At 45.8% G+C, this 21,952-nt stretch overlaps 1 protein-coding gene across 1 annotated transcript; it reads right to left on the bottom strand.

Moving 5' to 3' along the window:
* Positions 1-13,334: 13,334 nt before the first annotated feature.
* Positions 13,335-21,743, bottom strand: LOC118679591 (DLA class II histocompatibility antigen, DR-1 beta chain-like). The gene is given in 7 exon segments (XM_036356516.1): positions 13,335-13,667; positions 13,944-13,967; positions 14,406-14,516; positions 15,150-15,431; positions 17,483-17,597; positions 17,600-17,754; positions 21,543-21,743. Coding segments are annotated over 7 exon segments (801 nt in total). The 5' UTR covers positions 21,643-21,743; the 3' UTR covers positions 13,335-13,653.
* Between the last annotated feature and the right edge of the window lie 209 nt (positions 21,744-21,952).

Raw genomic sequence — 21,952 nt, 5'->3', positions numbered from 1 at the left:
CCCATTGAGATATGTTTTGTTCCATGCATCCATACCTCTGGACATATTTTGTTCGTCGGTTTATTTTGTTCATTAGATTCCACATATAAGTGAGATCATGTGATACTTGTCCTTCTCTAACTGGCTTATTTCGTTTATCATAATTATCTCCAGGTCCAACCATGCTGTCTCAAAAAGTAAGAACAAGTCAGAGCTCCTTCTTCTCTCTCTTTCTTTCTTTCTTTCTCTTTTTCTTTCTTCTTTTCTCTCTTTCTTCTTCTTTTCTCTCTTCCTTCCTTTCTTTCTCCCTCCCTTCCTTCCTTCCTTCCTTCCTTCCTTCCTTCCTTCCTTCCTTCCTCCCTCCCTCCCTCCCTCCCTCCCTCCCTCCCTCCCTCCCTCCTTCTTTCTTTCTTTCTTTCTTTCTTTCTTTCTTTCTTTCTTTCTTTCTTTCTTTCTTTCTTTCTTTCTATTTTGTTGTGAGGATGAAATGAGTTTATATAAGTAATGCATATGGAGCAACACCTGGCATGCATTTGTACAATTTACTTATTTTTAAAATTTATTTTTATTGTTGAAAGTATTACAGATATCCCCTTCCCCCCAACCCATTGACCCCTCCATCCCAGACCCACAAGGCCTTCACCACACTATTCTCTCTGTTATGGGTTATGCATAAATGCATACAAGTTCTCTGGTTGATCTCTTCCCACCCCTCAACCCCCCTTTCGCTCTGAGATTCATCAGATTGTTCCATGCTCCAATGTCTGTTGATCTATTTTGTTCATCAGTTTATTTTGCTTATTAGATTCCACATATGAGTGAGATCATGTAATACTTGTCTTTCTCTGACTGTCTTATTTCACTTAGCATAATACTCTCCAGGTCCCTCCATGTTTCAAAGGGTATGAAATCCTTCTTTTTTTCTTTTTTCTTTTCTTTTGTTGATCCTCACTGGAGAGTATTCTTCCATTGATATTTAGAGAGAGTAGAAAGGAGTGGGGACATAGAGAGAAAAACATTGATGTTAGAGACACATCAATTGGGTGCCTCACGCATACGAGCCTGCAACCGAAGTACACGCCCTGGATAGACATCAAACCCAGGACCCTTCAGTACCAGGCCTACACTCTATCCATTGAGCTATAGTATTTCATTGTGTAGACGTACAGGTTTTATCTACTCATCCACTGATGGGCATGTGGAGTGTTTCCAAATCCTGGCTATTGCAAATTGTGCTGCTATGAAGATAGGGGTGCATATATTCTTTCTGATTGGTTCAGGATTCTCTGACTGGTGTTTCGGGATTCTTAGAATATATTCCCAAAAGTGGGATTTCTGTGTCAAATGGAAGTTTCAGTTTCAATTTAATGAACAAACTCCACAGTTTTTCAGAGGCTTCACCAGTATGCACTCCCACCAGCAGGATCCTGGGTTCCCTTTTCTCCACATCCTTATCAGCACTTGTTGTTTCTTCATTTATTGATGGTAGCCATTCTGGCAGGTATGAGGTGACACCTCAGTGTAGCTTGAATGTGCAAATCTACAATGATTAGTGACATTGAGCATTTTCTCATATGTCTTTTGGCCATCTGTAGGCCTCATTGCAGAAGTCTATTGGGGTCTTTTGCCCATTGTTTAATTGGATTGTTTATCTTCCTGGATTGCTGGATTGAATTGTTGAGTTGTATGAGTTCTTGGTATATCTTGTAAATTAACTAGAAGCACTATTGGTGACTATGTTCTCCCATGTAATGGGTTCCCTTTTCATTTTGTTGATGGTTTCTTTTGCTGTGCAGAAGATTTTAGTTTGATGAAGTCCCCTTTGTTTATTTTTTCCTTTATTTTTCTTGTCTTAAGGCAACATATCAATGAAAATACTGCTACGTGAGATCTTACTATGTTTCAGCTAGGAGTTTTATGATTTCATGACTTACATTTAGGTCTTTCATCCATTTTGAGTTTAGTCTTGGGTATGGTATAAGATGGTGTTCTAGTTTCATTTTTGTGCATGCACTTGTCCAATTTTCCAAAAACTATTTATTAAAGAGACTATTTTAACTCCATTGTATTCTCTTACCTCCTTTGTCAAATATTAATTGACCTTATTGGCATGGGTTAATTTCTGAGGTCTCTGTTCTGTTCCATTTGTCTATATGCCTTTGTGTGTGTGTGTGTGCCAGTACCAGGCTGTTGTGATTACAATGGCTCTGTAGTAGAGTTTGGTACTGTGATCCCTCCAACTGTGTTCTTCTTTCTCAAGATTGCTGAGGCTATTTGGGGGCTATTTTTAGTTCTATATAAATTTTTGGAGTGTTTTTTCTAGATCTATGAAATATGCCATTGGTATTTTATAGAGATTGAATTGAATCTGTAGATTGCTTTGGGTAGTATGGACATTTTAATGATGTTCATTCTACTAATCTATGAACACAGTATATTCTTCCACTTGTTTATATCGTCTTCTATCTCTTTTTTCAATGTTCTATAGTTTGCTGAGGTCAAGTCTTTTACCTCCTCGGTTAAGTTTGTTCCTAAGTGTATTTTTTTTTGTTGCAGTGGTAAATGGGATTGTTTGTTTAGTTTTCTTTTCTGAAAATTCATTATAAAAATGCCATCAATTTCTGGGTGTTAATTTTTTATCCTGCTGCATTGCCAAATTCATTTAATATGCCTAGTAGGTTTTTTGGCAGATTCTTTAGGGTTTTCTATGTACAATATCATGTCATCAGTGAATAACGAGAGTTTTACTTCCTTGTTTCCAATTTGAATGCCTTTCATTTCTTCTTCTTGTCTAATCATTGTGGCTAGGACTTCCAGTACTTGTTAAATAAGAGAAGTGACAGTGGACATCTCTTTCTTTGATCTTAAGGGGAGTGTTTTTTCATTTTTAACCATTGAGTATGATGTTGGCTACAGGTTTGTCATACCAGGTATAGCCTTTATTAAGGTGAGGTATGATACCTCTATTCCCACTTTTCTGAGAGTTTTTATCATAAATGGTTGCTGGATTTCTTCAAGTGCTATTTTGACATGTATTGATATGATCATATGGTATTTATTCTTCATTTTGTTTATGTGGTGTATCATGTTTATTGATTTTCAAATATTGGACCATCCTTGCATCCCTGGGAAAAATCCCACTTGGTCATGGTGTATGATCTTTTTAATGTATTGCTCAATCTGATTTGTTAATATTTTGTTGAGGATTTTACCATCTATGTTCATCAGGGATATTGGCCTATAATTTTTTTTTTCTTTGTAGTGTCTTTACAAGTTCTTTATAATTGCCACTAGTTCCTTGAGTATCCTCATAAACATTACTTTGAACTCTATATCTGATAAATTGCTTGCCTCCATTTCATTTATCATTTTTTCTGCAGATTCCTCCTTTCCTTTCAATTGTCGGTTGTTTCTTTGTCCCCAAATTGTTGCTGGCCCTTTGTATTTGTTTCTATGTATTAAATTAGACTTCTATGTCTCCCAGTCTTCGTGGGGTGGCCATATGTAGTAAGTGTTCTATGGGACCCAGCAGTGTTGTCTCTTTGATCTCCTGAGCTAGATGCTCTGGAAATGTCCTGTGTGTGGAGTATTTGGGCTCTCCTGTTATAATTTGGTCTTGATTGTTGTCCTGTTCATGTCTTCTCTCAGGCTGACTTTGTTATTGTGAGCTGTTGTACAGGTGCTGACAGAACAAAACAAGAAACAAAACAGACAGAAGATCCCCTACTACAACAACCACAAAAGCAACCACAAAAGACAATAGAATTTGGAAAGAGAAAAGAGAACAAGAATGATAAAGAGAAAATAGGAGAAGGAAAAAAAAGGGGGAAAGAAAAGGAATATGAAAGGGCAGAAGAGAAAAAAAAGAAAATAAGAATAAAGAATAGGGGGAGGAAAATGGTATAAAAGAAAAGAGGAAGAAAAATTATAAAAAGGGAAAAAAGAAAGAAGAAAGACAAATAATAAGAAAAAGAAAAAAGGAGAGAAAACAGGAGAAGGAAGAGAAAAAAAACAGTAAGAAAGGAAAGAGTAAAATTAAAGGTAAGAAAGATAAAAGAGAGGAAGAATAATAAAACAATAAACAAGGAAAATAAAGAAGAAAATTTTTTAAAAAAACAACAAAAAGTGAAGTGGAGTTCATCTCAGCAGAGGTTAAGGTTAAGTGCCTGCTGGGAGCTCCCTTTGGATCTGTTCTTATGTTGACTGTGGCTGACTGTTTATTCTGCCATTTCTGTGACTCCCGGAAGGTACTTTGGTTCGAACTCCTGTTCAGAAACTGTCCACATTTGGTTCTCGGCAAATGGATCACTTCCTCCAAGTGACCCACAGTCTGTGTCTGTCTCATAGGACTTGGCTGCACATGGAAAGGGCCAGACTGCCCTCTAAGGCCAGTTTGTTAGCAACATGGGGCCCAGGGACAGGTCAGCAAACTTCCCCAGGGTCTGCCTCCACCAGCCTTCACTTGCACTTGCCAGAAGCTGCCAGGCTCAGTCACTGAAAAGGCTGTTTCTGAAAGGGCTTTAGGCAGAATTGGGAGTATGAGACCTCTGGGTCGCCATGAGGGTCGGGTGGTTCAGATTTCTGCAAAGTGGTGGGTTTGTTTCCTCATCTCAGCGCTACTCCTCTGAGAGAGTCCCAGAATATTCCCTGTGTCAGCTGGGCAGAGAACCTATGTGCAGTCCAGTGGAATCTTCTGGATATCAGGAGTTCCTATCAACTCTCCCATGAGGGGAGCTATCCCAGTCAGGTTCTAAGGACAGTGGGGCTGGTGGCCCCACCCCCAAACCAGTCACTGGCACTCCCTGACACTACTCAAACCCACATGCTTACTCTTTCCTGGTTCATCCCCAGCAGGGGTGAAAATGCAGGGTGTGGCAAGCAGGCTTCCTGAGGGTGTGGCCAGCTGTACCCCCAGGGCAGGGTATTGGCCTTTTCCTGAGCTGTGGCATAAGGAGGGGTCTGCGCCTTTCAAGAAAAATGACAGAGATTTTTTTTTGAGGGGGGGATACAATGGCAGGTCTCATACCCAATGCTTCCCATCCCATCATCTCCTCAGGCAACTCCAGTCTGCACCTCCCTCCCTCCACGAAAATCCTGTGCTCTGGACTAAGAAAACAGAACAAAAAGATCTGTGGCCTTATCTCCAACTGGCTCCTGTCTCCCCAGCAGCAGCCAGCCCACCACAGCCTTTCACAGCAGGTGTTACACGGGCTGCTGTTCTTGGCTCTGGATTGGGGAGACGAGCCTGGGGTCCCAGCTTCAACCCTCTCAGGAAACCCACACACACAGCCCAGAGATTCCTCCTCATTCTCAACCTGCTTTCAAAAACTCACTCCTGTTCATTATATTCCACAAATAAGTGAGATCATGTGATATTTATTTTTCTCCGACTGGCTTATTTGCTTAGCATAATGCTCTTCAAGTCCACCAAAATTGTTGCAAATGGTAAGAGCTCTTCTTCTTTTTCTTTTTTTTACAGCAGTGTAGTATTCATAGTATTCCATTGTGTAGATGTACCACAGTTTTCTAAACCACTCACCTACTGATGGGCACTTAGGCTGTTTCCAAATCTTAGCTATTGTAAATTGTGCTGCTATGAACATAGGGGTACATATATCCTTTCTGATTGGTGTTTCTGTTTTCTTGGGATATATTCCTAGAAGTGAGATCACTGGGTCAAATGGGAGTACATTTTTAGTTTTTTGAGGAAACTGCATACTGTTCTCCACAGTGGCTGCACCAGTCTGCATTCCCACCAGCAGTGTAGTAAGGTTCCCTTTTCTCCACATCCTCTCCAGCACTTGTCGTTTGTTGATTTGCTGATGATAGCCATTTTGACCAGACAACCAAAGGTTGAGGCCACCTGTCACTACTTGAGCCACATTAAGCAGAGACAGGGTTGAATACATATGAACGTTTATTCAATAATGCTGGCAGTATGGGAGAGTAGTTGGTCACCCACAAAGATCTGCTCTGAGCCCCCTTGCCTGTTGGCTGATTATACACACAGGAGGGAGAAGATAGGTATGTGCACTGTGAGCCACAAATCTAACCTGGACAGGGGAGGGTAGAGTCTGCAGTCCAGCCTTCAGAAGCTCAAAGTCTGGTAACAAGGTGGTTAATCTTCTATGATGTTCCAAATAGCTCAGCCCATTCCTGGGACCAGAGAGTGGTCATCATTCCTGAGGAAAACTCCCGGAAGGGGTCAAGGTCAGGGTTCAGGTGCAGCAACCAAATCACAATGTGTCCTGGGTCTGTTTTCAAAATGTTTTTCTTTTCTTTGAGTCATGGGCCCAGCTGGGCTCCAAGGTGTGTGGGATCCGAGGTGCCTCATCTTTTACAGGCCTGTTTCATCCTCCAGTTTCCAGGGTCTGTAAGAAAACTTCTCATCTATCATTAGTAAGGTGAATAATCATCAGACAACTGTGGTTCTGTTCTTATCACATGCCTTTCCAACAGTGAGACCATACTGCGGTTTTGATTTGTGTCTCTCGGATGATCAGTGACTTTGAGCATGTTTTCATATGCCTCTTGGCCATCTTTACGTCAACTTTGGAGAAGTGTCTATTTAGGTCCTTCCCCCATTTTTTGATTGGATTGTTCATCTTCCTTTTGTTAAGTTGTATGAGTTCCCAGTAAATGTTGGAGATTAAACCCTTGTCTGAGATAACATTGGCAAATATGTTCTCCCATGCAGTGGGCTTTCTTGTTGTTTTGTTGATAGTGTGGACGAAAGAGGCCACACGCTGACCTGACAAGCTCAGGGAAGGCCTGTGTGGCAGCCTAGCAGACTCAGAGACCTAAAATAACCACAAAGGATGGTCTGAAATAAAACTTTGACTAAAAGCAGTTATGGTGGGCAGTTATGTCCTAAGCCAGTATCTTCACTGACAAGATCAACTTTGATCCTTACTGAGCCCATTTGCCTTTTTGCCTCTAAGATAACATTCCTTTGAAGTGTCTGGGTAACTTGTAACTTCCTTTTTTCTGGAGCCCCTGGGGCACAAGCAAATGTTCTGGGCGCCAGGACAGATACTACAAATTCCTTCATTATCATGTTAATTGATCCTGCATCCACCTAAGTATGTGTCCATCATTTTACTTTTTATCCTATCCCAGAGGTCCCCCCCCCCCCCCCCCCCCCCCCCCCCCCCCCGCTTAATCCCACTTCCTTAAATCTGTCACCAATGAATTTCATGTATAAATACGAATGTAACAATGTAACCTTGCCATTCTCTGGAGCACTATCTCAATTCGTTGAGGTTCTGCTTCCGGCATAAGTCGACAGTTTGGCTCAAATAAACTCACAAAAATTCTTTACAGGTTTCAATGGGTTTTTTTACGTTAACAATAGTTTCTTTTGCTGTGCAGAAGCTTTTTTTTTTTTTCATGTAGTCTCATTTGTTTATTTTCTCCTTAGTTTCCATTGTCCTAGGAGATGTATCGGTAAAGATATTGCTATGAGATATGTCTGATATTTTTCTGCCTATGGATTCTTCTAAGATGTTTTTGGTTTCTCATCTTACATTTAAGTCTTTTATCCATTTTGAGTATTTTCTTGTGTATGGTGTAAGCTGGTGGTCCAGTTTCATTTTTTTCCAATTTTCCCAACACCATTTATTGAAGAGACTGTCTTGACTCCATTGTATGCTCTTGCCTCCTTTGTCAAATGTTAATTGAGCATAATGGCTTGGGTTGATTTCTGGGTTCTCTGTTCTGTTCCACTGGTCTATATGTCTGTTCTTGTAACAGTACCAGGCAGTTTTGAGAACAGTGGCTTTGTAATATAGCTTGATATTTGGTATTGTGATTCCTTCAACTTTGTTGCTATTCTGGGTCTTTTTTTTATTCCAAATAAATTTTTGGAGAGTTTGTTCTAGGTCTGTGAAATATGCCATTGGTATTTTAATGGGGATTGCATTGACAACATAAACTGATGAACAAAAATATATCCAGTGTCATAGAAGCATTGAACAGACTATCCAACCTCAGAGGGACGGAAGGGGAGGGTGGGTGGTGTGTGTGTGTGTGTGTGTGTGTGTGTGTGTGTGTAAGAGATCAACCAAAGAACTTGTATGCATATAAGCATAACCAATGGACACAGACAATAGGGGGGTGAAGGCCTGGGCTGGGAGCCAGGGCCGGCTGGGAGAGGACAATGGAGAAGAAGGGGACATATGTAATACTTTCAGCAATAATTTAAAAAAAATAAAGAGAATAAAAAAATAAACTCCCCTTTTTTGCTTAAAATATAAGTGACTATAAAAATAATTTTAAAGAGCAAAAACATTCTTATATTTCAAAAATAACTTTTTAGAGCTTTAACATGATCCAAGCAATTTTGGTCAAACCTTAAACATTTCAAGGATGATAAGCCAAAAAAAGAAAACCCCTCACTCTGTATATGTGTAAAATTCAATGACTTTAGTAATTTATAGATGAGTGCAGCTACCACCACAATCCAGTTTTAGAACATATCATCCCCCTAACTTCCCTGTTTCCAGCTAATCTTCCCCATCCCAAGCCCTAGGCTCCCAATGATCTCTTTCTGAGTCTACAAATTTGCTTTGTGCAGACATTTCATGTAAATGGAATCATTTCATGTAAAACGTAATCTTTGGGGTGTGGCTTCTTTCACTTAGTACTGTTACTGGAAAGGGGACCTGTCCCTGACGGGTCTGCCTAGGGCCAGCTGGTAGCGTGTGGGTTCTTGACATCATATAGGAAAACTCTCACTACAGAAGTCGGGGTGAATTTTAGAGGATGTTTGTTAAAGCTGGGGACAGAGGAACAGGAAGGGGCTGGGCAATGAGCCCAGGCTGGTCTGCTTTGGCTCACTAAGCATTCAGAGAGCCCAGCTGGTGGGGCTCAGCAGTTGAGCATTAACTCAGGAATCAGGAAGTCACAGTTTGATTCCGGTCAGGGCACATGCTCTGGTTGCAGGCTTCATTCCTAGTAGCAAGTGTGCAGGAGGCAGCTGATCAATGATTCTCATCATTGATGTTTCTATCCCTCTCTCCCTCTCCCTTCCTCTCTCTGAAATTAATAAAAAACTAAAAAAATAAAAAAAAAACAAGTCTGAGAAAAAGGGGTCGTGAGGACAGGATCAGGGTATTTGTTGGGACAAACTGCTGCTGACCATTGCTGCTCTGGTTGCAAGCCTCATGGGGTCCCATAGAGTTTAGGGGTGCATGCCTGTGGGGGAAGAAGGGGAGGGGAGGCTCAGACGTGCTCCTGGGAAGGAGCAAGTGGGCAGGTCCTTGATCTTCAGGCTTTATCTCTCTTGCAGGCAGGAATCTTATGGGAGGTCTCGGGGGAGGGTTTCTTCTAGGTGTGCTCCTTCATGGTTGTGATCTTCACTGATTGGTCAGTGCCAGGGCAGGGGGTTATTGGTCATTGCAGCTGGTCCTGGCATCGCCCACCTGATTTTGCTGCTTTTCTGGACCTGGAGCTGAACTACAACTGAGGCCTAGAAGTTATCTCCAGGGAGGTGACCTTCTGCATCTGCTGTAAAATGCTCTCCCAGTTTGTTCACTATTTGTCTCAGTTTCCCCTATTCCGCTTGTCCTGGCCTGTCTCATTATAATGTTTTCAAAGTTCACCAATTTTGTAGAAGTATCATTATTTTCTCTTTATCTCTTTTAGTTGTTCCTTTTTTTGCTAAGTGGTGTTTCATTATATGGATACTAGAGGCCTTGTGTGTGAAATTCATGCACAAGTAGGGGGGGAGGGCTTCCATCAGCCCAGCCTGAGCACTCTTGCAATCCGGTACCCCTCGGGGGATGTCTGACTGCAGGTTTAGGCCCTGGGATTGGGCCTAAACTGACAGACAGACATCCCTCTCACAATCTGGGACCTCTGGCTCCTAACTGCTGGCCTGCCTGCCTGCCTGATCGCCCCTAATCGCTCTGCCTGCCTGATCACCCATAACCACTTGCCTGCCTGCCTGCTTGCCTGATCACTCCTAACTGCTCTGACTGCCTGCCTGATTGCCCCTAACCACTTGCCTGCCTGCCTACTCAGTTTGTGTCATAGCAACCGGTCATTGCCATTCGGTCTATTTGCATATTACCCCTTTTTTATATAGCATAGTACATTTTTTTCATCCATTCACTGACTAATGGATATTTGGATCCTTTCCAGTTTAGGGCTATTAGGACTAAGGCTGCTATGACCATTTGCACACATATATTTGTGAGTATATATGCTTTCATTTCTCTTGGATAGATTCCAAGGAGAGGAGTTGCTGTGTCATATGGTAAATGTGTGCTTAACTTCCTAAGGAATTGCCCCAGTATTTTCTGAAGTAGTTATACTATTATACACTCCCATCAGTTTTTATCCTCAAACATAATTATAACAATGATGATGCTGGTAATGGGAACAATTGCCCCTTATTTTATTATTTTACTTTCATTTTATGTTTTGATTTTTATTCATCAGGGATCCATTTTGTTGAAAGGGCTGAGTTTGGAATTCATCTTACCAAAAACTTGAACCTCTCTACCTAAGCTAAACCTCCGGGATCTAATTCAGGCCTCTGTTTTACTGGTGCATTTAACTAATAATTAATCAATGCAAAAACTGCTTATCAAAATAAATGTATAACAGGTTATAGCATCTTGTAAACCTAGTCATTGTTTATATGTCTTTTTTCACAATTTTCCGTGGAAAATATATTTTTTTTCTCATTAAAAAATTAAGTATCAGCCAATAAGTTCTAAAAACAAATTAATCCTCTTGCTTGTTTATGTGTTTGTTTTCCATAATTAGATATATGGCTGAGATTTAGTACTCAATTAAAAAAAACAACAACTCATAACCTTGAATTGATGTTGCCCATTAAGAATCTATCATCATTTCTGAGGAAATAATTTAAACTGCAAGCAATCTGAAAGTGCAGAGCTATAGTTTCTGTACCCTAAAACCATTCCTCCCTACTTCATATACCATTTCTTTCTTTTTAAAAAATATGATTTCGCTCCCTTTCTTCCCATGCCCACACAAGGCGAGTCTATGGTTGTAATCCCAGGGTCCTCCTCATGTGTGGGAAGTAGGTGCACGGGGAGGGGGGACTCAGGGAAAGTTTAGTTGCTCCTTATAAAAGCTCATAAGAGAAACCTCTCTGTTTTCCCACCTTTAGAAGTTGTTGTGAGAAAGTACGAGGCCTAAAGCTGCCTCAGGCACCCTGCCGTCTTGGGGGAGCTGACAGGCAATAGAGGGGTGAGATGCCAAGTCCAGGTTCACTGGCAATGCCACTGGCCTCAGGAGCTGACCAGCTCTGGAGATGCCCCACCCGGGCTCTACCTTCCACGTACAACAATAAGTGTAAGAAACATAAAGCAAATGAGGCTGGATTTTCTACAGAAAGCATCTTCATCAAAACATACTCCACTTTCTACCTTATATAATTTCACACCCCAGCTCTAAAATAAAATGAGACAACTCACTTCATCTGAAAGCAAAGTGAGAATAAAGTTGAACCCTGGGTTTAAATAGAATTTATCTCAACTGCACATATTGCAGATGTTACTATCAGCTTATTGAACTCCAGCACAATGATAACCTGTTTCACACAACTAATCCACAATGTAATTAAAATATGCATAATCTTTAAATTTGCTTGAAAATAAAATAACCATCTCTGATAGTAGAGAAACTGAAATATACATCTCATAAGTTATTACTCTTTAGATTTTAGATTCACACTGAAACTGACTATTCAGGTGAAACACACAAGCAGAACCCATCATCTTCTATCTAACCACATCAGGTGTCTTTCCCTGAAACCTGTTCAACTCCTTTATTTTATTAAAGTTGATGGAATGTAGAACTATCTACTGGTTTACAGTTATAGTTTCACAATGTTTTATGCAAGGATCAAAAAGTTTTGATTTTTAATTGTATATTTTTGTCATGTTTATTTCAATTGTTAGTTTGCTTACCATTTTTATGTAATCTTTGAAAATTTTGATTTAAACTTTCTATCAATAATAATAAAAGTGTAATATGTTAATTAGACCAGAAGTCCTTCTGGATGACCTTCCAGACAAAGCTGGGGCTGCGAGGGAGGCCTGGGTCCCCGGTGCCAGAGGGAAGCCAGTGCCAGTAGCCAGGGGAAGGAAGGCCTACTCTTGCACAAAGTTCGTGCATCAAGCCTCTAGTTATAGATATTTTAATGATTTTCAAGATAAAATTATTAAATATGTTTTAAAAAGTCTGTCTTTTATCCTTGTCCCCATCCAGCCCTCATTTAGCCCCATAGGCAATCACTTTTTAAATTCTGTATTGTTTCTGTTTATAAATATAAAGATAGAGGATAGGTATGTCTCTGTATTCCTATTCTCCTCTATTTTATTTAAGACATACGTGTGTACTGTGCAAACTCTGCTGCTCCGTGCTCACAGGCACTGGGAGGCCACCCCACAGGAGTCTCCCACGTTCCCTCCAGGGCAGAGGATCGCACGCTGGGGGCACATCAGGGAGCCACACGCTCCCCTGGGGGCCCAGCAGGGGCCCTGGTTGGTGCTCAGATCAGCTCCACACAGGGTTTCCTGTGACAGACAGTGAGTTTGCCACACAAGCTGGAGGCCTCAGAAGCGCACCTTTCCCACTAGAGTGGCAGCTCTGTCCTGATGGCCTCCGGGACCTGCTCAAGGGGAAGGTGCATCTCAAGGCAGAGTCAGCACAGCAGGCCTTTTATCTGAGACACAAAAAGACTGAAGTGTGGAAGCCACCATTAGTCTCATAAAGGGGACTTCAAGAGGCACTGGGTTTAGGAACCTTCTTTTAAAAAATCAGAGAAAAGGACAGGATTATAGAAACTGTGGGTCAGCTGGTGTGGCTCAGTGGTTGGCATTGACCTGTGGACCAGGAGATCAGGGTTCAATTCCCTGTCAGGGTACATGCTCAGGGTTGTGAGCTTGATCATGCAGGAGGCAGACAATCAATGATTCTCATATCTCTCTCTCCCTCTCCCTTCCTCTCTGAAATCAATAAAAGTTTTTTTTCTTTAAGAAACTATAAAGGCATAGCATCCTAATAAGCATCCTGCATTTCTTATACTTGCTGTCCCCCTCTGTATCCCCTGGACAAAGAAACCTGTGTTCTTGTCGTTGAGAAACACAGATGTAGGAGGCCACTGTGAATGGGTCTATGGCAGGCTCTCTCCTGGCTCAGGAACCAGGCCGATTACAGGAGGGAAAACTCATGAAAAAGCAGGACGGGAACAAGGAAACCTTCCAGATGCCCACATGACCAGATTCAGGAAAATAAGTGAAAATCATTGTTGTGTTGTGTTGAGATTTTCTCTCTTTTCTTCCCTACTTCCTGCCTTTGAATCCATGTGAGGCAGATGATTTCACTCCATATTTAATTGAGGAACATTTTATGAAGAAATGTGGGTAGAGGTGAGCTGAGGTGCTCAGCAGACAGCGAGAGGTGAACACACAGGGACAGGGAGGGATGGTGATAAGGGTCTGCAGTCAGCACTGGGTCTTCCAGGTCCAGGGCGGGGAGGAACCAGCAGGGAGGAGAGGCTGCAGGTCAGGAGCCAGGACCCAGCCAGAGCCTGAGGCGGCTCTCCTTGTGGAGTGAGAGCCCAGCAGGAAACCTCTTCAGGCTGCGAAGGGGCCAGACAGAAGGTTCTCTCCTGCCCCTGTCGCCATGGCCACCTCAGCTCAGGAGTCCTGCAGACAGAGGACAGTGCTGTTCCCAGGCCCCGCCAGCAGGGGCGCTGCCCTCCCAGGCCTCCTGCTGGGGCTCCCAAGTGAGAAGAAAAGCTCTGAAGTCACAGGAGCCACAGCTGCTTCAGAGCTGCCTCTCACCAGGCGGGAGGAGACCCTGCAGTGTAAGCGGCCAGAGCCACACCCAGGCTCCCCGCTACCTGTCCCCTGGCTCCTCCCCTGCACCTTCTGTTCTAGGGAAACCGAATGCGTCCCTGAGAGAGGATTAGAGAGCGTTACCTGTGGGCTGAAGTCCAGAGTGTCCTGGGAAGAGAAGGAAGATGCCACTTAAAGATATGAAGGTAAGTGTGTCCCCAAACACAGGGTCCCCGCCCAGGCCACCTGAGCTTCTCAAGCAGCACCCCCACCCGCTGACACCAGAGCAGAGACCAGAGCAGAAGCTGAGAGCAGTGGCCCCGAAGCCGTCACATCCAGTGTCATTAGTGACCACAGGGCCTGCTCCTCCATGTACCCCAGGATCTGCACCCAAATCCCGTGATGTTAACCCCTATCTACCCCCACAGCCATGAATCCTCATGTCTCAACCCTAAGAACCGGGAGCTGGTTATTTCTGCATTTCCAGGACATGTGAGACCGACAGGGAAAGAGAGGCTTCTAAGGCATTGCCATACCCAGAGCTCACCCAGCAAAGCCCCAGTTCCCCCCACCATCTCGGGGCCTCGGCTGCCAGCAGCTCCTCACCTTTCTGAGCCCTGAAGTAGATGAGCAGCCCCACCCCGAGGAAGAGCAGCCCCAGCACGAAGCCCCCGGCTCCACTCAGCACCTTGCTCTGTGCGGATCCAGACTGGGCCCCTGAGAGAAGAAGCAGGTTTCAGTGGGTTTTGGCCCAAACCAACTTCTCTAATGGAGACCCTGGGATTGGGGGGGGGGGGGGGCTACCCTAGAAGAAGCAGAACTATAGCCATTTCCGGGAAAGAGACTGAGGTCACACTGAGTGGCTACAAGGCCCAGGCACTGGCCTCAGGTCCCCTCACTCCCGAGCCAGGGCTCTGCTTCGGCCTCTGAGGCTGCGGAGCCCGGGGCTGGTGACCTCCAGGACTTGGCCCAGGTCATAGAGCCACAGACAGCACAGCAGACGGGGCTCTCCCGCGGCAGGAAGGTCCCCACGCTGTGGAGGACGCACCTCTTCCCAGATCACAGGGGGCAGCTCAGCGCAGGCTGAAGCACCGCCCAGCCCACAGGGGATGGTGCCCAGGGCCCAGGGGCACCATGAGGGGAGAGTGTGGGGATTCAGAACAGGGCAGGCATGGCGGCCTCCCAGGGCTCTGGGTGTCCACAGAAGCAATCACAGGGCTACCCTGTGGCCTGTGCTGAAGGAGAGACACGAACAAAGGAAAACGTGGTGTGGGGAGAGGGGACCCTGACCCTCAGGGACAAGCAAAGGCCCCTGCAGGGGGAGGCGTGCGAGGTCAGAGGGCGTCTCACTCCATTCCACGGTGACAGGACTGGTGCTGCTGGGGTGCCGCACTTGGCAGGTGTAGACCTCCCCGGTCCAGGGAACTGTCTCCAGCATCACCAGGGTCTGGAAGGTCCAGTCCCCGTTCCGGATCAGGCCCGTGGACACCACCCCGGCCTCCTCTTCCTGGCCGTTGCGCAGCCAGCGGACCTCAATGGAGCCCGGATAGAAGCCGTTCACAGAGCAGACCAGGAGGTTGTGGTGCTGCAGGCGCTGGGTCTTTGCAGGATACACGGTCACTGTGGGCTCAGCTAGGACAGAGAAGGCAGAGGGAGACGTGAGCAAGACAGGCAGGCCCCTTGGTTGCTCCCTTTCGGCCTCGTCTCCAGTCCCGGGCTCCAGGCCCGGCCAGGCCCCCCTCAAACCCACCCTGTGGCCCCGCAGGAGGTAGTGCCATGGGCCCTGAATCTCTGCCTACAGCCCAGGCCACTGGATTTGAGAGACGTTGAGGACATTTGGGGGATTTTTATCTGGAAACAGTTACTCATTGTTGAATGAAGTGTTTACAAATCTTTGCGAGGCACAGAGTGTGTGAGTTCCAGTGTGATTTCTGGAGCAGGGCTGCCTGGTCACATCCAGGCTGTGCCTCTTACTGGCTGATCCTGGGGGATCCTCTCTGCTCAGCTCCTCACCTGCAAAGGGGGTGATAATGCTAACTCACCGCTTAAGGACATTTGAGGACCAATGGGCCTAAAACATGTGCAACAGCGGCTGGAACGTAGCCATCACTGTATGTCAGCTGTTTATCACATATGGAGAGAGAATATAAGGAAAGCAGAGGGAGAAACTGGGGAACAGCTTGGGGAGATGGGGACTCAGGGTGTGAAGTCCTGGGAATGTGATCACACCTGAGAACACAGAGATGGTTCCCCTGGAAGCAGGAAAGACGGGTGATTCCCTAGCTCCGGGGGCTGAGTCCTGAGGGAGAGGGAGGAGCAGGGCAGCACTCATTATAACACTTACAGTGACACTCACTGAGCAACCCGCTCCTTCTCAAAAGAAGCCTGTTATTGGGATTCCTGTCATTTTATAATTGTCTCTCTTTTCAATCTGACATTTGAGCTCAGGGCAGGTTCTGGGACTCATTCATATGTGTGCTTCCTGCCTGAGACCAGGCCCAATAAATACAGATTTAGAGGAGGAGGAGGAGAGGGAGGAAGAACCTGGGGAAAACATTCTTACTTTACCCTAAAAAAGTAGATTTAAGATTGATGGTAAATCATTGCTAGCAGCCTGGCCTGTGTGACTCAATGGTTGAGTGTCTCCGTATGAACCAGGAGGTCATGGTCCGAATTCCGGTCAGGGCACATACCTGGGTTGCAGGCTCGATCCCCAGTAGGGGGTGTGCAGGAGGCAGTCAATCAATGATTCTCTCTCATCATTTATGTTTCTCTCTCTCTCTCTCCCTTCCTCTTTGAAATCAATAAAAAAATATTTTTTAAAAAAAATCATTGCTAACAACTTTACAATACATTTCATTACCTTAAAGATGTTTAAATTTCTAACGTGTAAAATTAAAAAACACAAGCCAGGAGCTGGAGAAAATGCTGAATCAATGTCAGTGAAGTTCCCTCTTGCTGCCTAGAGAACCTGGAATATCACTGAGAAAAAGGCCCGGACCCCAGGGATGACGGACAATAGGCCATTCCTAGAGCAGGAACAGCCATTAGCCAACACATACGTGAAAACTGTTCAAGAACCTTAGAAATCAAAGAAGGATAAATTTAAAGTAAAAAACAAAATTTCAACTGAGTATTTGGCAATATTGAAAAAGATTTAAGAAAACAGTGTTAGGTAAACACAACTCTAAACAGTTAACATGTAATGACTTAAATGCTGTCAGCCTGTGTAGATGTGACGTCAGTGAGTTAAGTAACAAATTACAATGAGACCCTGGCTCCCCATCACCCCCTCTGTAAACACAGGGCACTGAGGGGGGAACAAGACACTGAGACCTGAAAGGAGCTCAGAGAGGCCAGAGGTGCCTCGGAGGCCCCGCCCCTCACACCCAGCCTGACCCTCCGCCCAGGGACAGGCTTGTGCACCCAGCACCCCCATTCCAGGGCTCAGGGTCAGGGGGGGTTTGGCCAAGACAGACCGACTCCCTCCTCCCACCTCCCACCTCCCCTCTACTCCCCAAACCCTCCCCCCACTGGACAGGACTGGGCACCCCGGAAACGCCCTACACAGGACAGGACCTCAGGGTCCCACAGCCGCCCTCTGGCCCCTCAGGGGGCTCCTCACAGCGCTGTGTGCGCCCCCTCCCCCCCACTCCCACCCCGTCCCCCGCCCCCGCGCTCACTTTTCCGCTGCACCAGGAATCCCTCAAACACCCCGTAGTTGTGTCTGCAGAACGTGTCCACATAGGCCCGCTCCCGCTCCAGGATGCCCTCCTGGCTGTTCCAGTACTTGGCGATGTTGGCCGCCCCAGCTCGGTCACCGCGCGGAACTCCCCCACGTCGCTGTCGAAGCGCACGTACTCCTGCCCGTTGTAGAAGTATCTGTCCAGGAACCGCACCCGCTCTGTCCCGTTGGAGAAATGACACTCGATCTTAGCCTGATACAGGAAATTTGCTGCGGGGACAGGAAGGACCCCTCATGCTGGTGAGAGAAGATGGCGACGCCGCCCAGTGTGGGCGCCAGGCGGTGGGGACACAGGACCCGGCACCCCCACTGCCAGCGCCCGGGGCCCTCCTCTGGGGCTGGGAGGCCGCAGGGCAGGGAGACCCCTGGGACCCTCAGCCACTGGGGCACCCACTGGGCTGCCCCGCGGCGCTCCGGGCTCCAGGTTGGGGAGGACTTGTGCCATCACCGCCTCCTCCTAGACGCCCCCCCCTCACCCCCCAGCCTCTCCCTTCCCCACACCCGCCTCCTCCTGTCACCCCCTGGGCAGGGGACCTCGTGCCAGGCCCCAGCTGCCCGGGACCCAGGCAGGAAACCCGGCATCGCCCTCCGCTCTGCAGCTTAGAATTCACCAAAGTGCCCATCACAGCCCAACCACAGGCCATCCACACAGGAGGGAGATGGCAGGAAAGGGGGCCTGGAGCAGGGACCACATGGTCCAAGTTACTGAAATTACTTGTGGGGTCACCACGATTCATGACTCATAAAGGAGAGACCTGGAAGGTCAGGAGAGATACGATGACCAGAACTCATGACCTTTGGACAAACATCGCAGAAGGCAAAATAAAAAGGAAGGTTTTAAACTTCAAGTGATTGAATGGATTCAACAAGAAAGTGGTGACTTTGTGTAACTGTCTAGCTTTTTTGTTTGTTTGTTTGTTTGTTTGTTTTTTCTTAAACCGTGAAGAGCTGCATTGGACGGTGCATGTGTATAAAGTGTGAGTCTAGAATTTTCAGAAACAGCCGGTGTCCAGCAGTGTTCTCACCCTCACACTATAGACGTTTGGACCGGATGACTCTGTGAGGTTGGGGTGGGGGTCTGTACACAGTGGGCTGCACACGGCATCCCCACCAGCTGTCAGAGACACCCCCGTGTGAAAGCCAGACATGGCTTTACATATTGCAGACGTCCCAGGGGTGGGAAGGAGGGGAAGGGGTGGTGAACCATCTGAAAAGTCTGGGGAGAAAAAGCCACTGTTGATTATGCAGCAGCTGGGAATTACAATAAAAATTTAGCCAATATTGTGTCTGTGGAAAGGCTTGGTCTGTAATCTTTAGGAATCTGGTTCCAGTGAGACTATGTTTCCAGCAAAATAAACTTGTTCAGGACCAAGATCTACCTGTTTCTTTGCCTTGCCACCCAATCACCGAGTCATCATTATCCTCCACATCATCTTCTTTTGTAATCTCCTGGCCACTGGCCCACTGCTTGTCCACAGGAGCAGCTACAGCCACGGCCATTTGATTCCTGTTCAAAGTCCCAACTAATTCACGTTCTAACTGCCTCCTGCTCCCAGTAACACCAGGAGGCATCAGGGTACCAGCCTTGGCCGGATGTGGACTCTCATTTCCACAGGCAGGTCCCTCAGGAGGGGAGCAGCTGAGATGACCCCTCACAGAGACAGATTACAAACAGGAGCAGGTCCCAGCTTTAGGTGGAGGCCTTCACGTAGAAGTGATGGCAGAGGGGAGGGCACTCTGCTCAGGCTCAGGCTATGTAACTTTTCACAGATTCTCCAGCACCTTCCTGACACAGGAGAAGCTGGAAATAAACATGTGTGAGCTGCTGCTCACTGTCGCCTGTGTGCTCAGCACTGTCAGGCCAGGCTCATGGGCCCAACTGAAAGGCCGCCAGATAAAGCAAATAAAAATTCACGATTCCCAGCACATGTGGATTTCAGATAAATAATTGTTGTTTCTCTGAAATTCAGCTTAAGTCGGGCTCCTGTATTTCCTTTGGCAACACAAGCCCACCTGCTGATGAAATATGAGGCTGAGGTGTGCACTTAAACTTCTTAGTGTTCCTCACGAGCTCACAGCATAGTGTGAGCCCATATGGAACTTTTCAAGTTGTAAATGCAAAATGGATGTAAACTCCTCCTGTGTATTGGAACTGGCAGCCCTTGCACCTGCTGCCCCCAACCCTGAGACACACGCTGGCCCATGGGAACATCAGAAATCTCAGCAGCAAGTCAGACCAGCCAAGCCCCTGCTCACAGTGGGGGTGGAAGCCCAGGCTCTAGAATGAGGAACCTAAATTAGAACATGAGCTCCCACTGGGTCAGATTGTAACACCCATGGGCCTTGTTCTTTATCTCTGATATGGATTTACTGATACTGTATTCCTCACAGGATAGTGTTAAGTCTGGGATTGAATAGTGATTCTTTCTGATGCTGATCATATAAGCACTCAATAAGTACATTGCTATTTTAATTCTTATAACCCCTAGGAATGCAAGCTCATAAGATCTTTCTATTCCTTAACTTCCTAGATCACATAATATCTTCATCACCATTTGGCAATTGTCTTTAATTAATTTTATCACTAAATATCATTTTGATCACAAGGACAGAAACATTGGTCTCTGTATATAACGGGATATACATGCACCTAATATGAAAGGACTATGCTGACATAGAAGAGAGGGACTTTCTAGATACTGAGATCTAGACTATGTCACCTGGTTCTACAACTAACCATGTGACTCTGGGTAAGTTGCTTAAACTCTCTGAATTAGATTCCATGGATTATTGACTTTTAGCCCCATGGGATGTAAGCAACCTTCACACTCTCTTTCTACCCCCGCTCAATGTATATAATTTGAACATATGAAATTGCTAACATTTAACTATTTTTAACTTAGAAACACAGAATTTCATATAATTTATCTCTACTAGTTGAGCTCAGGCCAGAGAAGGGAAGATGTAGGAGAAACTGACACACCATGTTGGAGAACAGAGAGGACAGGATGCAGAGAGCAGTACAGAAAGGTTCAACATAGATCCTTAATGAGCACTAACCTGGCCAGGCATTCAGAAGATGCCTTAAGACTCAGCGGTTCTCAACCTGTGGGTCGCAACCCCTTTGGCAGTCGAACGACCCTTTCACAGGGGTCGCCTAAGACCATCCTACATATCAGATATTTACATTATGATTCAGAACAGTAGCAACATTACAGTTATAAAGTAGCAACGAAAATAATTTTATGGTTGGGGGTCACAACATGAAGAACTGTTTTAAAGGGCCAGAAGGTTGAGAACCACTGCCTTAAGTTCTTTAAGGCACCAAAGACCACCCTGTAGATGCCCCTCTCTATAGAGTCCTTCCAAGTACTAAGAATCTCTGCTTCAGCTCCCGGTGGCTTTCCACAGGAGGAAGAGAGAGCACTAACCCCACTTCTGTCAGAGAACCTCCATTTCAGGGGCACAGGCCTTAAAAACATTGGGGGTTCAGGGAGAAAGGAAAGGAGATGGTGGGGAGGCCCCTGGATACATCTCACATAGTAGGGAGAGGCACCAACATCACAGATTCTGCTGAGGACAGAACACAGGATCCTCAAAGAGAGACCCTCTAATTCCTTTGACTCCCCATAAAATGCCAGAGAAACGTTCCTTTCGGGGATAACTCAATACAATAAATGGAGCACTGGGTGGGAATCAGTCTGAGATCATTATTTCTCAATCCTCTCAAGACCCCGATGGAAGGGGACACAGGCTGGGGAGGTTTACTGGAGGCGAGGTGAGAAGAAACAGCTGAGATACATGGAGCCCCTTGCACATCTCATAGTGGCGAGCACCAGCCCCTTTTGTGGTGGAAAGAATCAGGATCCATATGGTAAAGGCAGGTGGCCACTGAAGAAAATGCCACCATTTTCTAAGGGACATGGCCTGGACACAGTGACAAAGCTAATTCCCTTTCTTCCTCCCCCCACAACAGCTCACCCCCAAGGTGCACTTACGTGGTGTGTCCCTGGCCTGAGCCAGGGGAGGGCTCAGTGCCATCAGCATCACCATCAGAGCGGCCATCCAGGAGCCTCTGGGGAACCGCAGACACACCATGCTGGAGCTCAGAGAGGACAGGGGCAGGGAGCAGGGGGGTCTCACTCAGTGAGGACTGTGACCCTTCTCCACCCACATCCCCCAAAACACCAACTGAGGAACTCATTTCTTTGTTCCTGGATTGGGTCATCTCAGTACTGAGAACCAATCAGCATCAGAGATGAACAGCATCATCAGTTGCTGGTCAGAGATTCAGTAGGAAGGTCCTCTTTTAAAACTTAGAATTTCCTGCATTAAGAAACTGTTTTAACTTAGTGATTTAAAGGTTTGATCCCGTCCTATCAGAAACGCTGTGTTGGGTCCTATTGTG

The sequence above is a fragment of the Myotis myotis genome, unplaced genomic scaffold (assembly GCF_014108235.1).
Source record: "Myotis myotis isolate mMyoMyo1 unplaced genomic scaffold, mMyoMyo1.p scaffold_m19_p_26, whole genome shotgun sequence".
In the NCBI taxonomy this organism is placed as follows: domain Eukaryota; kingdom Metazoa; phylum Chordata; class Mammalia; order Chiroptera; family Vespertilionidae; genus Myotis; species Myotis myotis.
Note: the sequence above shows the minus strand (reverse complement) of the source record. Positions and strands in the feature narration are given on the sequence as shown.